The 15,797-nt window shown below is 28.4% G+C and overlaps 1 protein-coding gene across 1 annotated transcript; it reads left to right on the top strand.

Moving 5' to 3' along the window:
- The first annotated feature begins 884 nt into the window (after positions 1-884).
- LOC113557361 lies at positions 885-14,572 on the top strand. Its single transcript, XM_026962833.2, has 3 exons — positions 885-1,253; positions 8,158-8,373; positions 13,825-14,572. The coding sequence occupies exons 2-3, from the start codon at positions 8,193-8,195 to the stop codon at positions 14,175-14,177; spliced, it is 534 nt and encodes a 177-aa protein (XP_026818634.1). The 5' UTR covers positions 885-1,253; positions 8,158-8,192; the 3' UTR covers positions 14,178-14,572.
- The last annotated feature ends 1,225 nt before the right edge of the window (positions 14,573-15,797 follow it).

The raw sequence follows: 15,797 nt of genomic DNA, 5'->3' as shown, positions 1-15,797 counted from the left end.
ATAACTCAAATTATAAAATGTATTAAATATGCATAAATTATATAAACATTAAAACATTGGTATTTTAAAAAAAAGTAACCTAAAGCTGTTTAAATAGAAGCAGACATTAATATTTTTTAAATTAAATTTACCTACATATCTATTACCATAAATACTTATTTTATTTCTAATTATGAATGTATCTATCGTATAATCTTACCTAAAAACAAAATTCTGGGTAATTAGGCGACCGGAGAATGACGATACGTTTGGTGTATACATCTACAACATCATGATCATATTATAGGTGTAATAATAATAGAGCCTTTGAGAGAGGACTCTGCAGGCTCATGTGTTATCGTTTATATAGTTACTTTTACAATTTAATAGCAATTACGTCAATTGATCTATTGCCAGTAAAAATATTATGTGTCATAATAAAATACAGCGATCTCCGATATAAGTAGCGTCTTAAGTCCTCGCGATTACTTCTACGATCTACTTCGTACGACTAATCTCAATCCCCTCTCGGCTTAAGTACTTTAGGTAATTAGCTTCAAACACTTTTTATACCTAAATAATCGCCGTGCAGCGGGCTATCATCCGGTATCGTAGTTCTTGTATGTCATTATTATTATTATTATTACGATGAGTATAATTATCATTTAACGCTTCTCGCGTACACTCAATTATAATAGTAGGTGCCCATTATTAGTGATTTGCAATGTTTGCGTCGTAGGCATATCGGTTTTGCCGCGTCTTCGGACGAACCGGTATGTAATAATACAATAATAATACGTACGACGGTGGCCGTGACCGTGGTAGTAGTATTCGGTCGCGGTTGACGCGGGCGAACCGGTGCGCGGTTTTTTTTCTACTTTTCGCTTTCCACCGGCTTTCGCACTCTACCACCGTCCCAAATTCGCCTGGTGGGAATCAATTAAATACCCGGCACTGGACTGCACCGGCGAACATTCGACCGAAGCATTTTGTGAACGCGTCCATCACTCGCCCAACACTCAACGGTATAACACGTACAAAACGTCACCGAGTCTCTTCGACAAGTTTCGTGTAATATATATATATATATATGTATATATATATCACGTTTTGAATTATTGTTATACAAACAGGTCATCGTTCGTCTCTTTTTCCGATCGCTTTTTTACGTATTGTGCCTTCCAGTTTGTTGTGACTTTTGCGAATTTTGTTATTCGTTCAATAGTTCGCTGCACAGCCATCATATACGCCGTCGACGAATCCCAAGCCAACAGGTACCTATAAAAATACTCATTGTTATGTTTCAGTATACAGTGACAATAACAGTAGGTAATATAAATTATAGTAATAAGATAACAATAATGTACGGTAATAAATGAATTGCCGTCGGACAGGCGGCGATCACTCTGAGCACTACTTACATAATATGTCTTATACATATGTAGGCACAGGAAATACATATGCAGCTGATGAAATGTGCTCGCCAAAAACATAAACGCTCTGGTTACCATTATCATTATTACTGATTTTTATTATAAAATATTTGGTTTTTCAACATTTTTTGTATGTTGAAAAACAAAAATATATTTTCTTATTGAAAAGGATATAATTTCATGGTTCTTATCATCGATCGCAACTACATATTTTTTATTTTTCTAAGAAAGTATTATTTTTAGTCTATAGTATGTCATCTAAAAAAAGTGTCTACCCACAAGGTATATACAGGTACTTGCACACCCTACATATTCCACACACACGCTTATGCCCATACATTTGGTTGTTATTGAAACAGTACGCGGGAAAACGGTTTATCCGTATTACAAAAGCCTTCCCTAGAAGTCTAAAAATTTATTTTGGTTTAAGGAAGGCTTTGGTTTTCGATTAAAAACCAACTTTTAAGTTAAGACGATTTGTGATTAAAAATGCCATGGATTTATATTACTTACCTATAGTCAACTTTAAACCAGTTTTTACAAATTATTTTGCAGTATATTTATTAAACCAGATAATAAGTAAATAATTCAAAATACAAAGTCTTTAACAAGAAATATATTTTATTTAGTGTACAAAATACATAATATTTATGTATATTAAATATATCTTAATATTAAAGAGTTTTATTCCAACTTTAATTATTATTTTCCCCGTTTCCCGTTCGTAAAATACTAATGTTATTATTTTCAAAATACATTATTTGCTGTGAAATACTAACAAAATTATTTTCAAAATACAATATTTGCTGTGAAATTGACTTTCTGGAGATTTAAAAGAGCCACTTATGATTTTCAGAAAAAAAAAATAATAATTGAACAATATGTCAAATTTAAACGTAATTTAAAAATATTTAACTTTCTTAAACTTTAAAATATCCATAAAAACTATCAGAGATTGGATACTAAATAATACACATGATTTACAAAGTAATACCAGTTATAAAATTGTACATTGTTTATACTATTAAAATAAATAAGCACACTTAATTAATTTTCATTAAAAAATGTTAAACCTAACTTCAATGTTAACAAATTTTAATCGTATAACTACAAATACCTATAATGTAGATCCTATAGATACGTATATCTATAATGATTCAAATTATGTTATATCTTATATGTCAGTTTTATATTATAATATTGAATTGATTTTTGATTTATTAACTTTCTTTTTAGTATCACTTAAATGTTTCTATTAATAGTACAAAACAGTTTTTAAAATTAATTATGTTTAACTAAGTGTATTTATGTATACCTTAATATTTATAATTTATATAGGTACAATAATTAACTATCTGCAAAATATTATATTTTTTTCTGTTCCAACAATTTTTATTTATTTATTAACTTATGCAAAAAACCTATTGTATTACTAGTACTAAACATTTTATTACACAATAACTGATTGTATTCAATACAAATATTAAAATATGATATGAATAACGATAAACTATGTTTTTTTGCTTACACCATGACTTCTAAAATATATCACATTTTCCACTGATAAATATATTGAGTCTAATATTTAATGGATCCAATATTTTTCCAACAAAATTATAGGTACACGAAAATATTATTATGTTAGCGAAACAAATAAGTAATGACCACTTACAAATAAAGACAGAATATTATAAAAATAAAAAAGTTACTAAGTTATTATCTAGACACGATTAATTCTGGAATTCATTCTTTAGATAAAAAAAATATTATATCAACTAAATATTATAGACAAACCAATTTTATTAATTATATATAAAACACCAAAATAAGTAACATTGCTTTAACTATTTATTTACTACAAGATAACTACCAGACAAATAACAACCATAAAATGCTTACAATTGTATTGTTGTATAATATAAAATAATAATTTATATATTGCGGACATTAAACAACAAAATTGCTGTTCGATGATGACGGTCAAAAAGTTATAATTTAAATTTTTAGCTTACGTTTTTAAACTGATTGTAATTTTTTTTTTTTTTTGTAATTTTTGATTAAAAAATAAACAGAAAAATAATAATCGTCTATTAAAATTAAATATAAATCATTATAAGTTATTCAAAAATATTATTACCATTTAATTTATTGTAAATGGCAATAAATAATATCAAATGTATAGTGTACGTGTGAGGTCTACCTATATTTTATTTAAGCTAATGTTATTGCACTGCAATAATATGTCCAATGTCCATAGTATGTGTAATGAGTTTAAATGTAAGTTAGTAATTCTTAAATACACATTTTTATAAATGTACAAAATTCCGATGACATAACATAACCATAACAAACTGGTGTTTACTTATCTCTTCCTTGACCAATTGTCAACCTCAGTTAATATATATATATATATATGTGTATTTTTGAAGATATCTAGTCTTATATATTTGATTACGTAAAATTTCGATGAATATAACTGGAGACGTAGATTTCACGCTTAATGAAAACACTTATTTTTGATTAGGTTTATTTGGAATCATATTTTATAAGATTTTTTTGAAATTCCTAAGTGTACTTATATTTTTACAAGACTATAGAATGATAACGCTATTAATGTTATTAATAATACAATAAATTATTGTTCATATCTCGAATCATAACTAATTAATAATAATTTTAACTTGAATAAAATTATCCTTTAAATGTCTGATTACCTTTTTCATTAGTAAATTGATGTTGAGAAGTAGTTCTCAACTTAATAAAACTTGTGTGATGAAAATAAATACTACACGCCTGTGTACCACTCCTCCATTGTTGGCTGTGTCTTGAGCATTAATTTTGTCACTAACGGAACTCGAGCATTTGATACCCTTGGGATCAAACTTTTATATCTCTTGAGTTTTGACAGTTTAAATTCAATCAAAATAATAGTACGTACTACTAAAAAAAATTGTTCAAATCATAGATTTTCATTACAGTATAAAATAATGCTAACAAAATAACATAAGTAGAGTATGTTTTTCTTTTTTCTTTTACGTTGAGTGATTTAAAATAGACGTTCATGACTTTTTAAAAACTATTTTCTTTTTTTGTACCTAAACATATAGCCCATCGATAGACAATATAACCGTAGCCAGGTTTTTTTTCGGGGGGGGGGGGCTAAATTTTTGATGGCCAATCATGATAACAAATTAAGTTTGCACTGTATTTCTCTCAATATAATTCATATAATTATACATCGTATTATCAAATCAAGATCAAGTAAGTGTGATAAGAGCCGCATTGCTGTATCACCATCAAACGGTAATTAAATTAATAAAATTATTGTTGTGGCTGACATTTCTGGCTACGGCACTGAACAGTATAATAATCATTGAAACAACATATTAGATTGTTCTTTTATTTAAATCCTATATCAATTATTTTAATTTCAGTAGAATTGCAAATCATTTTAGTCTGATCAAAGACACTTCTGTCTTTTAAGAACACGATAAACAATAATAAGTAATAACTATATCTATGTAGCAAACCATAGAAAACAAAATAATTTAAATTAAATTAAATTTTTTAAATTTATTTATATGTTATTTTTAGCAATATGTTATTGATGTGTTACATTTATTAGTTGAATGTAGATCAAGTTCAAAACTTTTAACATATATTATGTAATTGTATACAAACAATTGACTGCGTTTGAAAAATATATAAAAACAATGAATGTGATCGTTAACAAAGTAGTCTATGCTTGTATATTGTAATAATTAAAAAGTGTGTGTGTGTGTGCACGCGCGCGCGCTATGCTATACTACTGTGTACCGTTTAAGCTGTAAAAGTCATGTTCTGCAATTGTACGATTTCGAGTTCAATATTGAATGACCTGGTTTATAATATGGAATTAATATCGCTCATCGATTTTAACTTACTGATTTATCAGCAATTCTAAATAATACATCTTTGTCACTCATTAAATAACCGTTTAAAACATACATAACAATAATAATATTATATGAAAGAAATGCCTGTTATACATCGAACGCAATATAAAATTAAACTATTCTTATAGATACCTACCAATAAAATAAATGTATAATAAATCAAATTCATTGGCACACATATGTATGTACACGAGTTATATGATACATGTATGACCTACGTATAATAAATATTGATTTATAAAATGATGTATATATTATATATTTATATGTGTGTGTAACTTTGCGCATATCGAAAACGTTTCGACTCGCACCAAAATACATCGGTGTCGCCGGTCGGTTTGAAAATTTTGAATCGTTACAAAAGTCGCGTAAAAATAACAGTTAGAACCGCTTGTCGAATGTTAATAATAATCGTATTTGTTACTACAGTTCGTGACGAATCACCGTCATCATTATTAATGGATGTGTAGGCAGTAGTTAAAAGCGGATACGGTCTATCTGCAAAACAATGTGTTGATATATTCCAAAGTGGCGCGATATATTAACGATTCAGTTTTCGACTGGAACGCGACCGGAATGACGTTAAGACTTAAAAATTAAAATCATTATTACCGCTGCACCAGGAGTTTCGATTATAGAAATAATAATTAACGGACACAATGGATACATTATTAGAAATCCGATCGTCGCGCACATGCATATTAAACACTCGAAGTGCGTATATACATATTTACTATTTAATTGTCCATGATGGGTACCAAATACCTATATAATATATTAACAATATATGGTGAGAGTATCGGGTGCCAGCCACGAATCTCTGTTCGCGACCGTCACATTGTGGTTTTCATTGCGACTGGACACCCGCATATTAGACGCCGTCGATTACAATAGAATGTAGTCGAAAACGTATACCTACATAATAATATAAGTAGAACTCCACTCCCGAGTACAGATCTCACGATTGTCGTTCGATCCGAAGACAAATGACAATCATTATGCAAACTAGAACGATCCTCGAAATTAAACTCGTACTAACACACGTGGTAGGTATAATGAAAAGTAAACCAATGTTCACATTAACTGCTCAAATACGAGTATTAGTTATTAATAATACAAATGTGTTGAAAACGATCAATATTATTATTTCATTAAAGTATAATATGACATGATTCCATATCTAAGTGGTGTTCCTATACTTGTAGAATAAAAAAATTAATAACACAACAAACATAAAAAAAATTATTTCAATATACACATACTTCCTTTTATGATAGTTTTTATTTTACACTGAACAGTAGGAGATAATGATATATTATCATATTATATTATTTTGTGTGTTAAAAATATAAAATAATTTATCATCTGGCAAAAACATAACAGGAAATAAACAATTAATTAATATGTTATATTATATATTAAGCGTATACCCACAATGAGCTATTTTGTAAAAAAAGAAAAGAAATCGAGAGAAATTTATTAGGTTAGTATGAGTTGGAATTGCTACATGAAAGTACGTTACCATATCTAGACAATATTCATATTCCGGATATCCGGATCAATTTTGAATGTACCTATAGACTATTTAAAACACAAAATCTCAATTATAATCAGCCTATCATAGAAATAGTTTTCTATGACATTAATTTTTGAATGAAATATAAAATAACTGGTTATACGGTTTTGTAAAAGGATCTTCTCATAATAGCATGGCAAATCCAAGTGCAGACTGGTTTGTTAAATAATGGGTAGGAATATTTGAATATTTCAACTTTGGTCAACATTTTGTCGCATCTTGCAAGTAACTAGCATCAAATTCGTTCAGTATACTGATATGGATTATATATACGACTATACGAGTATAATATTACAATTAATTATTAAGTAATAGATTTTAATTATCAATTACATATAGTTATTGCTAGCTAGACAAACTGATTAAAAAAAATGTTATTTAACAAATTATCGATAAAATGGACTTAAACATACGAATATGTAAATAAATGTATATTGTATTAATATATTAAAAATAATATGGGTTTACTAACATACCTAAATACCTAATAATTATTTTTTTTCGTAATTTAAATATTCATATAAATTTAGAATATCCGCTAAAGTTAGGTAGAGAAAATTAATAAGTCTAAAACATTCAAATATATTTTAATCAATTTTAATTTTAATTATTGAGAATAAAATTTGTATTCTTAACAGAATATAATTAACTAATTATATTTACATTTAGTATTTTCTATAACTATGATACTACGCATATAATAATTTTTAATACCTATTACAATAATACATTGTTTATTGAACTACTCTAATAATTTAGAAATTAGAAAAATATACGTATTTACTGTAATAACGGTTATTTTCATTGATTTTTAAAATATATCTATCTGATATTTTATAGTATTTAAATTTTTTGATATATATTTTGAAAAATTACAAGGTATTGTTTAGGTAACCTTTTGATATGTATATTATTTATATTTAGACCGATACACGTTCCATTCCCACCATGTATGATATTGATTTAGTGTTTTGGACTATCGTCACAAAAAGTTATTAAACACAATTTAGGCACATTATTAGATACCAACAGGGATTTAGTGACTTCAAGCTTTTTATGAGTGATTATTTTTCCTTTGTACTTATTTGGTCAATTGCTAGTGTTTATCTTTTTGTATATTTATTTTTAAACATACTAATCTATATGCATTGAATCTATATCAATGTGAATCACTATATATACATTTTATACAATCGAATATTATTATAATTTGTTTGTCTTGTTATTTTCATAGATTTTTAAATCATCGACAAAAACAAAATATACACAATGAACAAATTACTATCAATTGCCGTCTTGTTGACTGTAACTGTTTGCTCGTGCCATGGTAATTTTAATCGTAGAAGTATCAGATCAGCAGGAACTGAGGTTTCTGTCAACGTAGACGACCCGATTGACACAATCGCATCCCGAGATTCGGCAGCCGCAGATACTTTTGATGTATTTACAGGTAATGTTATTATAATATTTATAAGACTGCAGAAGGTTTCTGATGGTCTTAAACGCTAGTTATTTACCAATGACGCAAACTTATCTAACAGTTCCGAAATAATAGATGTATTTGAAAAATAAGCACGAACTGAAATGCGAAATCATAACTATCATTTATTATTATTATTATTATTATTATCATCATCATCATCATCATCATTATTATTATTATTATTATAATTTCCTATTATTGTCCAATTATTATTTATTACTTATATTATGATGTATACGTCTGAATAATATTTAAACAGGTAATTAATAAATATTTGGTAGAGACTTCAAGTTTCGACGAGTGAAAGAAGGTGTTAAATGACTAATGATGAGTATTAAGTATAATAAGTACTACAAAGCATATAATTATAAGAGTAGATATAAGATATAACGTTCTATATTACTAAATATACTATTATTTTATTCAAAAATAATAAAAATATTCTTATACTCGACAATATGTAGGTACTTAGTAGACTTTTTAGACAGTTGCCTATTTTTATAATTAATAATAAAATGCAAACATTGATTGTGTTTAATTTGTAAATCACAGATTATTGTAGTTGAAAATTCAAATAAATTTGATAATCTCTAGAACAGTTTAGTTTTTTTTAGATAAAGTATTTATTTAAACGTTTGTATATTTAATATTTTTTTTCAACATATAATTATTAGACTATTCTGTACCGTCTATAGTCATGCACCGTTGAATAAAAGCAAAAAACTAAATCGTGATAATTATCCTAAGTTTCAGTAGTATTGCGTAGTTTTCTTTGTAACGACGTTATACGCACTGCATTTTTGTAATGGTGTACACAAGATAAATATATATAAATAGCTCGGCAATTACGAATTTGAGTTCATTATATAGCTCATAAAGGTACATCATTTTTTCTCTGTCTATATAAAAAAAAAAAAACATTACACGACCTTATTGTTTGACCTTATTATATTGGTTGTTATTACTTACTGTGATTATATGTACCTATCTAACGTATATCAGACATGTAGGTAAATAGTGATTTTCTTCTTTTTGAATTACATCAGTATACCTGCGCAACGTGGGTACGCGTACGGCGTACCTATAAGTATACAAATTAATTTTTAAAACATTCTCATACACTCGGTTGGATTTATTAATCGAGATCATTTCACCACATAAACTATAATATTATACTTTATAGGTTCTCTTACCACAAATAGTTCGTTTGCCTTATTTTTAATGCACACGTACTGGCACACCTATACTTATTAGTTATTACTTACCGTCGTCGCGCGTCGGTTAGTGCTAACCAATGACTAAAGATTACATTCGCATTTTATTCGGTGTTCCTATTTCTATTACGATCTATTACAAATTATAATAAACAGTTCAATCAATGATATTATGTAAAATGAATAATACTTTCGTTATAACTTACATTGTTATTTGTATAATTTTCAATAATCTAGGAAATAAAAACAAATATAAAAAAGCAGCAAAAAAAAAAGCAAGAAAAAATGTATTTTAATCTTCAAATAATTTGATTTAGAAAAAAAATATAACTTTTCTTTATTTAAAAAAAATTTAATGGTAGAAAGGTTTATAATCTATAAATATAATTTAACTTTTATTACATATTGATGATAAGTGATGAAATCTGATGACATGCAATAAAGCATTTAAAAATTCAAAAAGTTGAATTTTTTACCTTTTTTTTACCAATCATAAAATGTTGATAGAACATTAATTAGCTATAGAAATAAAGTAGTACAATTTACCTCTATATTTTAAAAACGATGACTTAAAATATCTCTATTATTTTGTTTTATATTTTATATACATATGATCATCAAGACATTCAAAACAAATCTCTGTATTTTTTTTATTTTATAACTTCCGTTTTAAAATTATACGATGCATTGTGAATATACAAAACTATCAAATTGTATAGAGAATAAAAGTTTTGTGTAATAATAATAAATAATAATGTTCATCAATAATATAGTTGATATATTATAATATATTTTAAAAACGAGCGTAAAACCTTAAAATTAAGATAACATATTATATTTTTATTTAATATTTATCGATTTGTTTTCAACTAAATCATATTATTTGAAAATGAAATATAGTTTGAAATTATTCGTTTTTTTCCTGTTACATTTTTTTAATTTATCAATTTGTAATGATATACGTGTAATTGCCATGCATTTCAGTATGCCACATACTTATTCTTAATATTTACCAACCGCGTCGGGTTAGTCTCGATGTACAGTCAACGTTAACGTTGTTTTAATCGTTCAGGAATCAAAAATATTTTTCTGTAAAATGGTGTATCCATGCATTAAATAAATATATTAAATTCGATTGTTCTGGTTACACTGATATTTTAATATTCAGCAAATAAATGTGCAGCTTGCTCCCAAAGAAAAAATATTTTTATATTTATATAAGAATACAAAAATCGGTACAGTGGATCATAGAAAACTATTTATTCTAGAGGCTAATGCATACACTTATGCAAAGCGGAGCGGTCCAACCCGCGGCCCTCGGAGCCTTCCCCCCCAACAATTAAATTATTTTTTCTTTTATTGTTAAAAACTAAAATCACAATAATATTATAATTATTATTCCCAACATTACGGAATGTTTTTCTTGAAATTTTTTCATTATTTGGAAGTACGTATATTTGTGAATAAGCATTTTCTACAATGAACTTTATAAAGTCCGAGATAAAGTCTAAATCAAGAAATCGTATTCACGATTCGTCTATAGAATCGTGCATCAGATAAACCACCACAGGATGTTCAATTGATATTGAAAAAAATGGCTTCTGAAAAACAATGCCAATCATTACATTAATTAATCAATTAATTCTAAATATAACTAACTTAATTTGTAATGTAATAATTTGTACATTATATAAAATAAAATATAAAAAGGTAATAATATAATTTTTTTCTTCTAGTGGTCCCCGGTATTTTTATGAAAATGTAAATTGGCCCGCCAACTATATACAAAAGGTTGGACCACACTGTACTTATGTATGCAGATAATTTATAAAAAAAAAAATTTTTAGAAAAATATTCATGTTTAGATTGTGTGGACTATGCAAATTACCAAAAAACGTGTAGACCAATCAATCATTTTTCCTATAATTATTTATTTATCATATTCTTCAAATAATGACTCCAATTTTAGTAAATTACTTATGCGTTATGCATCATGATGATTTTTCAATTTTTGTAATTATATTATTAGCCGGAAACTATTTTGATTCAAAAATATCCACTTATAGATGCATTTTAATTGTAAATGATTTTCTTGGTAATATACGTTTTAATCATTCATGAGAATCTTTTAATAAACTGTTTCTTATAAAATTATTCATTTGTCTTAGAAAATTTTTAAGTATTACATTTTTAAACAGATCTATTTCATCCGAAACTAATTGTAAAAATATTAAATTATCGATTTTAAAACGCTATGATTAATACTTTTTAAATTATTTAAAATATTTGACAGTTACTATGATAATAATTAATAAGTACTTATATCATATTATACATATAATATATATACTAACTGAAATATTTGTTATTTTTTATATAGTTGTAAGTCTATTATAGGTGCATAAACAATAGATGTTATTATAATTATACAAATCAGTTAAACCTACATTAGTACATTATGTACATTGTATTTCGGGAATTTGTTCAATATATCTAAAAATATATAATACAATGATCCACTATTCACTAAACGTATTTCATACACTTAAGGGTTATTTTTTAAAATTGTCAAAAATTATGTTTCCATATAAATGGTCAATGGTGATATTAATAAAATTAAAATTAAAAAAATCACGAAAAAAAATTCACGTATAATATCATAACAAAACATTCGAACATGAACGCTGAAGACCAATATACCATATAGACACTAAATTTGAGTTCACGCAAAGCAATGTGAAAAATGTAAAAAATTAAATCCCATTCTCTCGTGTGAACCCAGTTTAAAGGCAGACAAGAATAAAGTAATTCAAAGCGAGTAAATCAGCCACTGAACATGATTTACTTGCGGGGATAATTGAAGCTTTTGTAGGTTTCCTTTATAGTCACCTACGCAAACACAGAACATTATTATTTCTTGACGCTAATAAGTAGTTTCAAAAACGTACAATAAACAGTTTCGTTAGAAAAATAGATTAATAGAAATTATCTTTTTACTGACAGTACCGATTTTCATACAGCAGTTGAAGCAAATCTGCCCTCCATAGGAACTCAAAAGTGTCCAGTGTCCGTTCTAGTTATTCTATGTAATTTTCTATATTATCGTAGCTGGTATAATATATAGTACCTAGCTACTATTACTATAATATAGTATAGTATATATTATATAACATGTATAACAGTTATATAGTTAATAACTAAATTGTATCTGTAATACCACATGTGACATGTCTAATTGCCCATAATATAATATACATACTTCACAAAATTAGTTTAACAGATTTCAAGTACTATTTATACAACATACAAAGTAAGTATGTAAACAATAGACATGAGATATATGCATACAAGTATAGTCATCGTGATGAAATACTTACCAGATACGACTTACTATATTTAGTCCAATGGTGGGACGAATTATTTTTCTTGATGGACCAACTACTTTTTTTATGTATGAGATTCAAAACAAAATCACCATAACTGTATGCCAACCACTAAGGCGTGTCCTATTTTTAACTGCCATATCCGTTTTTTCTTTGAATTACAACAAATATAATATTATTATATTTTTAGGATGCATCTATCGTTTATTGTGTTTCTATACTTGACTCGCGTATCCAACTGCCTCATATTACTGTATATATACCCTTCTAGTTGAGAGATTTGGAAAAACCATTTCGGCATGAAATTGCTTTTAAAGAAATTATTCGTTCCTGTACTGCTGCAGCGTTATGAAAGAACAAAATAATGAATTGTCATCACAAAAATACAACATCACGTATATTATAATACGCGCATTAGTCTGTTTTTATTATATAGGTACATACACTTTACCAGTTTTGGGTTTTAGTGACAAACTGAAAAAAATGTATTAGTCAATTTTAACAATTTTAACAAAGTCTTAAATTATATTTTAATAATTTCCCAATATAATTATTATGCACTAGAAAATAAGTGAATTCGCGGGGAGAGGCTCTTAAACAAATGCCTTTGCAGGACTAAGTCTCCCAAGCCGGCCTAGCCCCAATTCCTAATCGCGACGATGGTGACCTATAATATATATAATATATAGATATTATTATCGTATTAATTAGGTACCTACCAAGTAATGAATTATTAATAATTAACTATTATTGTGTACACACACAATAACACTTTATTATACAATAATATAATAATGCCGCGAACCGCGTGTTGCTTTCAGCCAGGGCCAAGAAGGGCGGCCACAAGAGCAAGATGGAGGCCATGCACATGGGCTTGAGCTACGTGAAAATGGTGCTCAGCACGCTGATGGCGGCCATCGGACACGTGTTCGCGTTCAAGAGCGTCGGGCTGAGCCTGATCAGCGTGCTCATCCAGATCGCGCAGTTCATCATGGTGCTGAAGAAGAACCGGGACAGCCAGCCGCCGTCGTACAAGATCGTGGAGACCCCGTGGCACACGTCGCCCACCGAGTCGTACGGCGCTTACGGTTCGTACGCCGGCCACGCCAAGTCGGCCGCCGCGGTCGACTATTCGGCGTACGCCGCCGCGTTGCCGGCCAGGAGACGCCGGTGATGACGGCAGGATAATAATATAATATTATTGTTACGATGATGTGTATTGACGTCCGATCCACACGGGAAACCCGACTGCGCAGGAGGAGGACAGACGACATAATATTTTATATCGTGTATATACCACCTGTCTTTATATTAATAAATAAGTAAACGACAACGGCAACACACCGCCATCGCTGCAAAATATGCCATCCACCGTCATCGCGGAGGCATTACAATTTATATACATCATCACGTCATATAACCGCGAAACATAACATTTCGGCCATTTTTTAATTTTTATTATTATTATCATCATATACTATAATATATTTATTTATGTATTTTATTTATCACGTGTGATGTGTACGCGCGCGTACATATATATGAATAAATTATTTATTATTATCATTATTATTACCCATTTATTATTAATTTATTGCGATTCGTTTCGCGTCGTCGTCGTCGTCATCGTCGGCCGCTGCAGCACAACTACCTGTATAGTATAATATACATATATTATATACCTATAATACATACCTTTGGCACCGCAGTGGACCGCGCACGACCGCACAAAACATATAACGCAATAACACTGTTTCTTTAACGTATTTAACAACTAATTATTTGATTTCGCGCAATCATTAGCGTTTCCATAAATCGAATTGTCTATGTCGACGCGTTATTATCGCTAAATAATATTGAATCATATTATCATCTCGTAAAAAACCCTTCCCGCGGTGCAGCTCGTCGAATAAAACGCGTGCTATACAGTGTACATATATATATGTATAGATGTGCATTAACGTCATTAGTACAATCACCGAGCGCGTGTAAGGTACGTAGGACAGGTATACACATATTATAATTGCATATATGCGTACAGTGTTGTTCACCAGCCCCGTGGTAACGAGCTCGGGTTGTCGTATACACATTGAAAACCTTCGTATTTTATGCAAATCTTTAAATACATTACAGCGGTGGGTTATATTTTGACGGTCGGTGTAGGTTTACCTAATACAATATTAACGTCGTGTACGTTTATTTTGTACAGCGTATGAAGTATTGGAGAGCAGTGAACACCGCCGAATAGAATATTTATAGATATATAGTACACTCGGGATGATCTTAAGTGTATATCTACACAATAGGTATATATTGCTCATTATTTTGAAAAGTCTTAATTTTTGAAAATGTTTTTGTTTGCATACGTTTATGTAATTGAAGAACAACATAAAAAAAAAACGAATGGATGAAGTATCTAAAGGTAAACAAACATTTCACATTTAAATTTCATGTCTTTAAAAACTTATAAGTTATAACTATTAACTACTCGTTCAAAAATTGATTTATTTATTGATTTTTTTCGAAATTAACAATATTGTCATTCCAAAAAAGTAAAAAATTTAAAAACTTGTTAAAATTTAGGTAATTTAGTTTTGCGACAAAATACAATTACGTAAAAATAATATTTATTTATCTGAAGGTACAATAGGTACATAGACTTAATTAAAAAATTATGAAAAGTATTCCCATGAGACAATCGATTTCAATAATCAATGCTGCCAATCTGTCATAAATCGTAATTGCTGTATTCATCCACGGTTTTGTTATCTTTACGTAGGTACCAAATATGAGC

The sequence above is a fragment of the Rhopalosiphum maidis genome, chromosome 3 (genome assembly GCF_003676215.2).
Source record: "Rhopalosiphum maidis isolate BTI-1 chromosome 3, ASM367621v3, whole genome shotgun sequence".
In the NCBI taxonomy this organism is placed as follows: Eukaryota; Metazoa; Arthropoda; class Insecta; order Hemiptera; family Aphididae; genus Rhopalosiphum; species Rhopalosiphum maidis.
Note: the sequence above shows the minus strand (reverse complement) of the source record. Positions and strands in the feature narration are given on the sequence as shown.

What these genes read in the sequence shown, in the direction of transcription:
- LOC113557361 (XM_026962833.2), top strand. Translation starts at nt 8,193, where the DNA reads ATGAACAAATTACTATCAATTGCCGTCTTGTTGACTGTAACTGTTTGC. An exon ending in TACTTTTGATGTATTTACAG is followed by an intron (nt 8,374 to 13,824) that starts GTAATGTTATTA and finishes TGTTGCTTTCAG; the next exon opens with CCAGGGCCAAGAAGGGCGGC.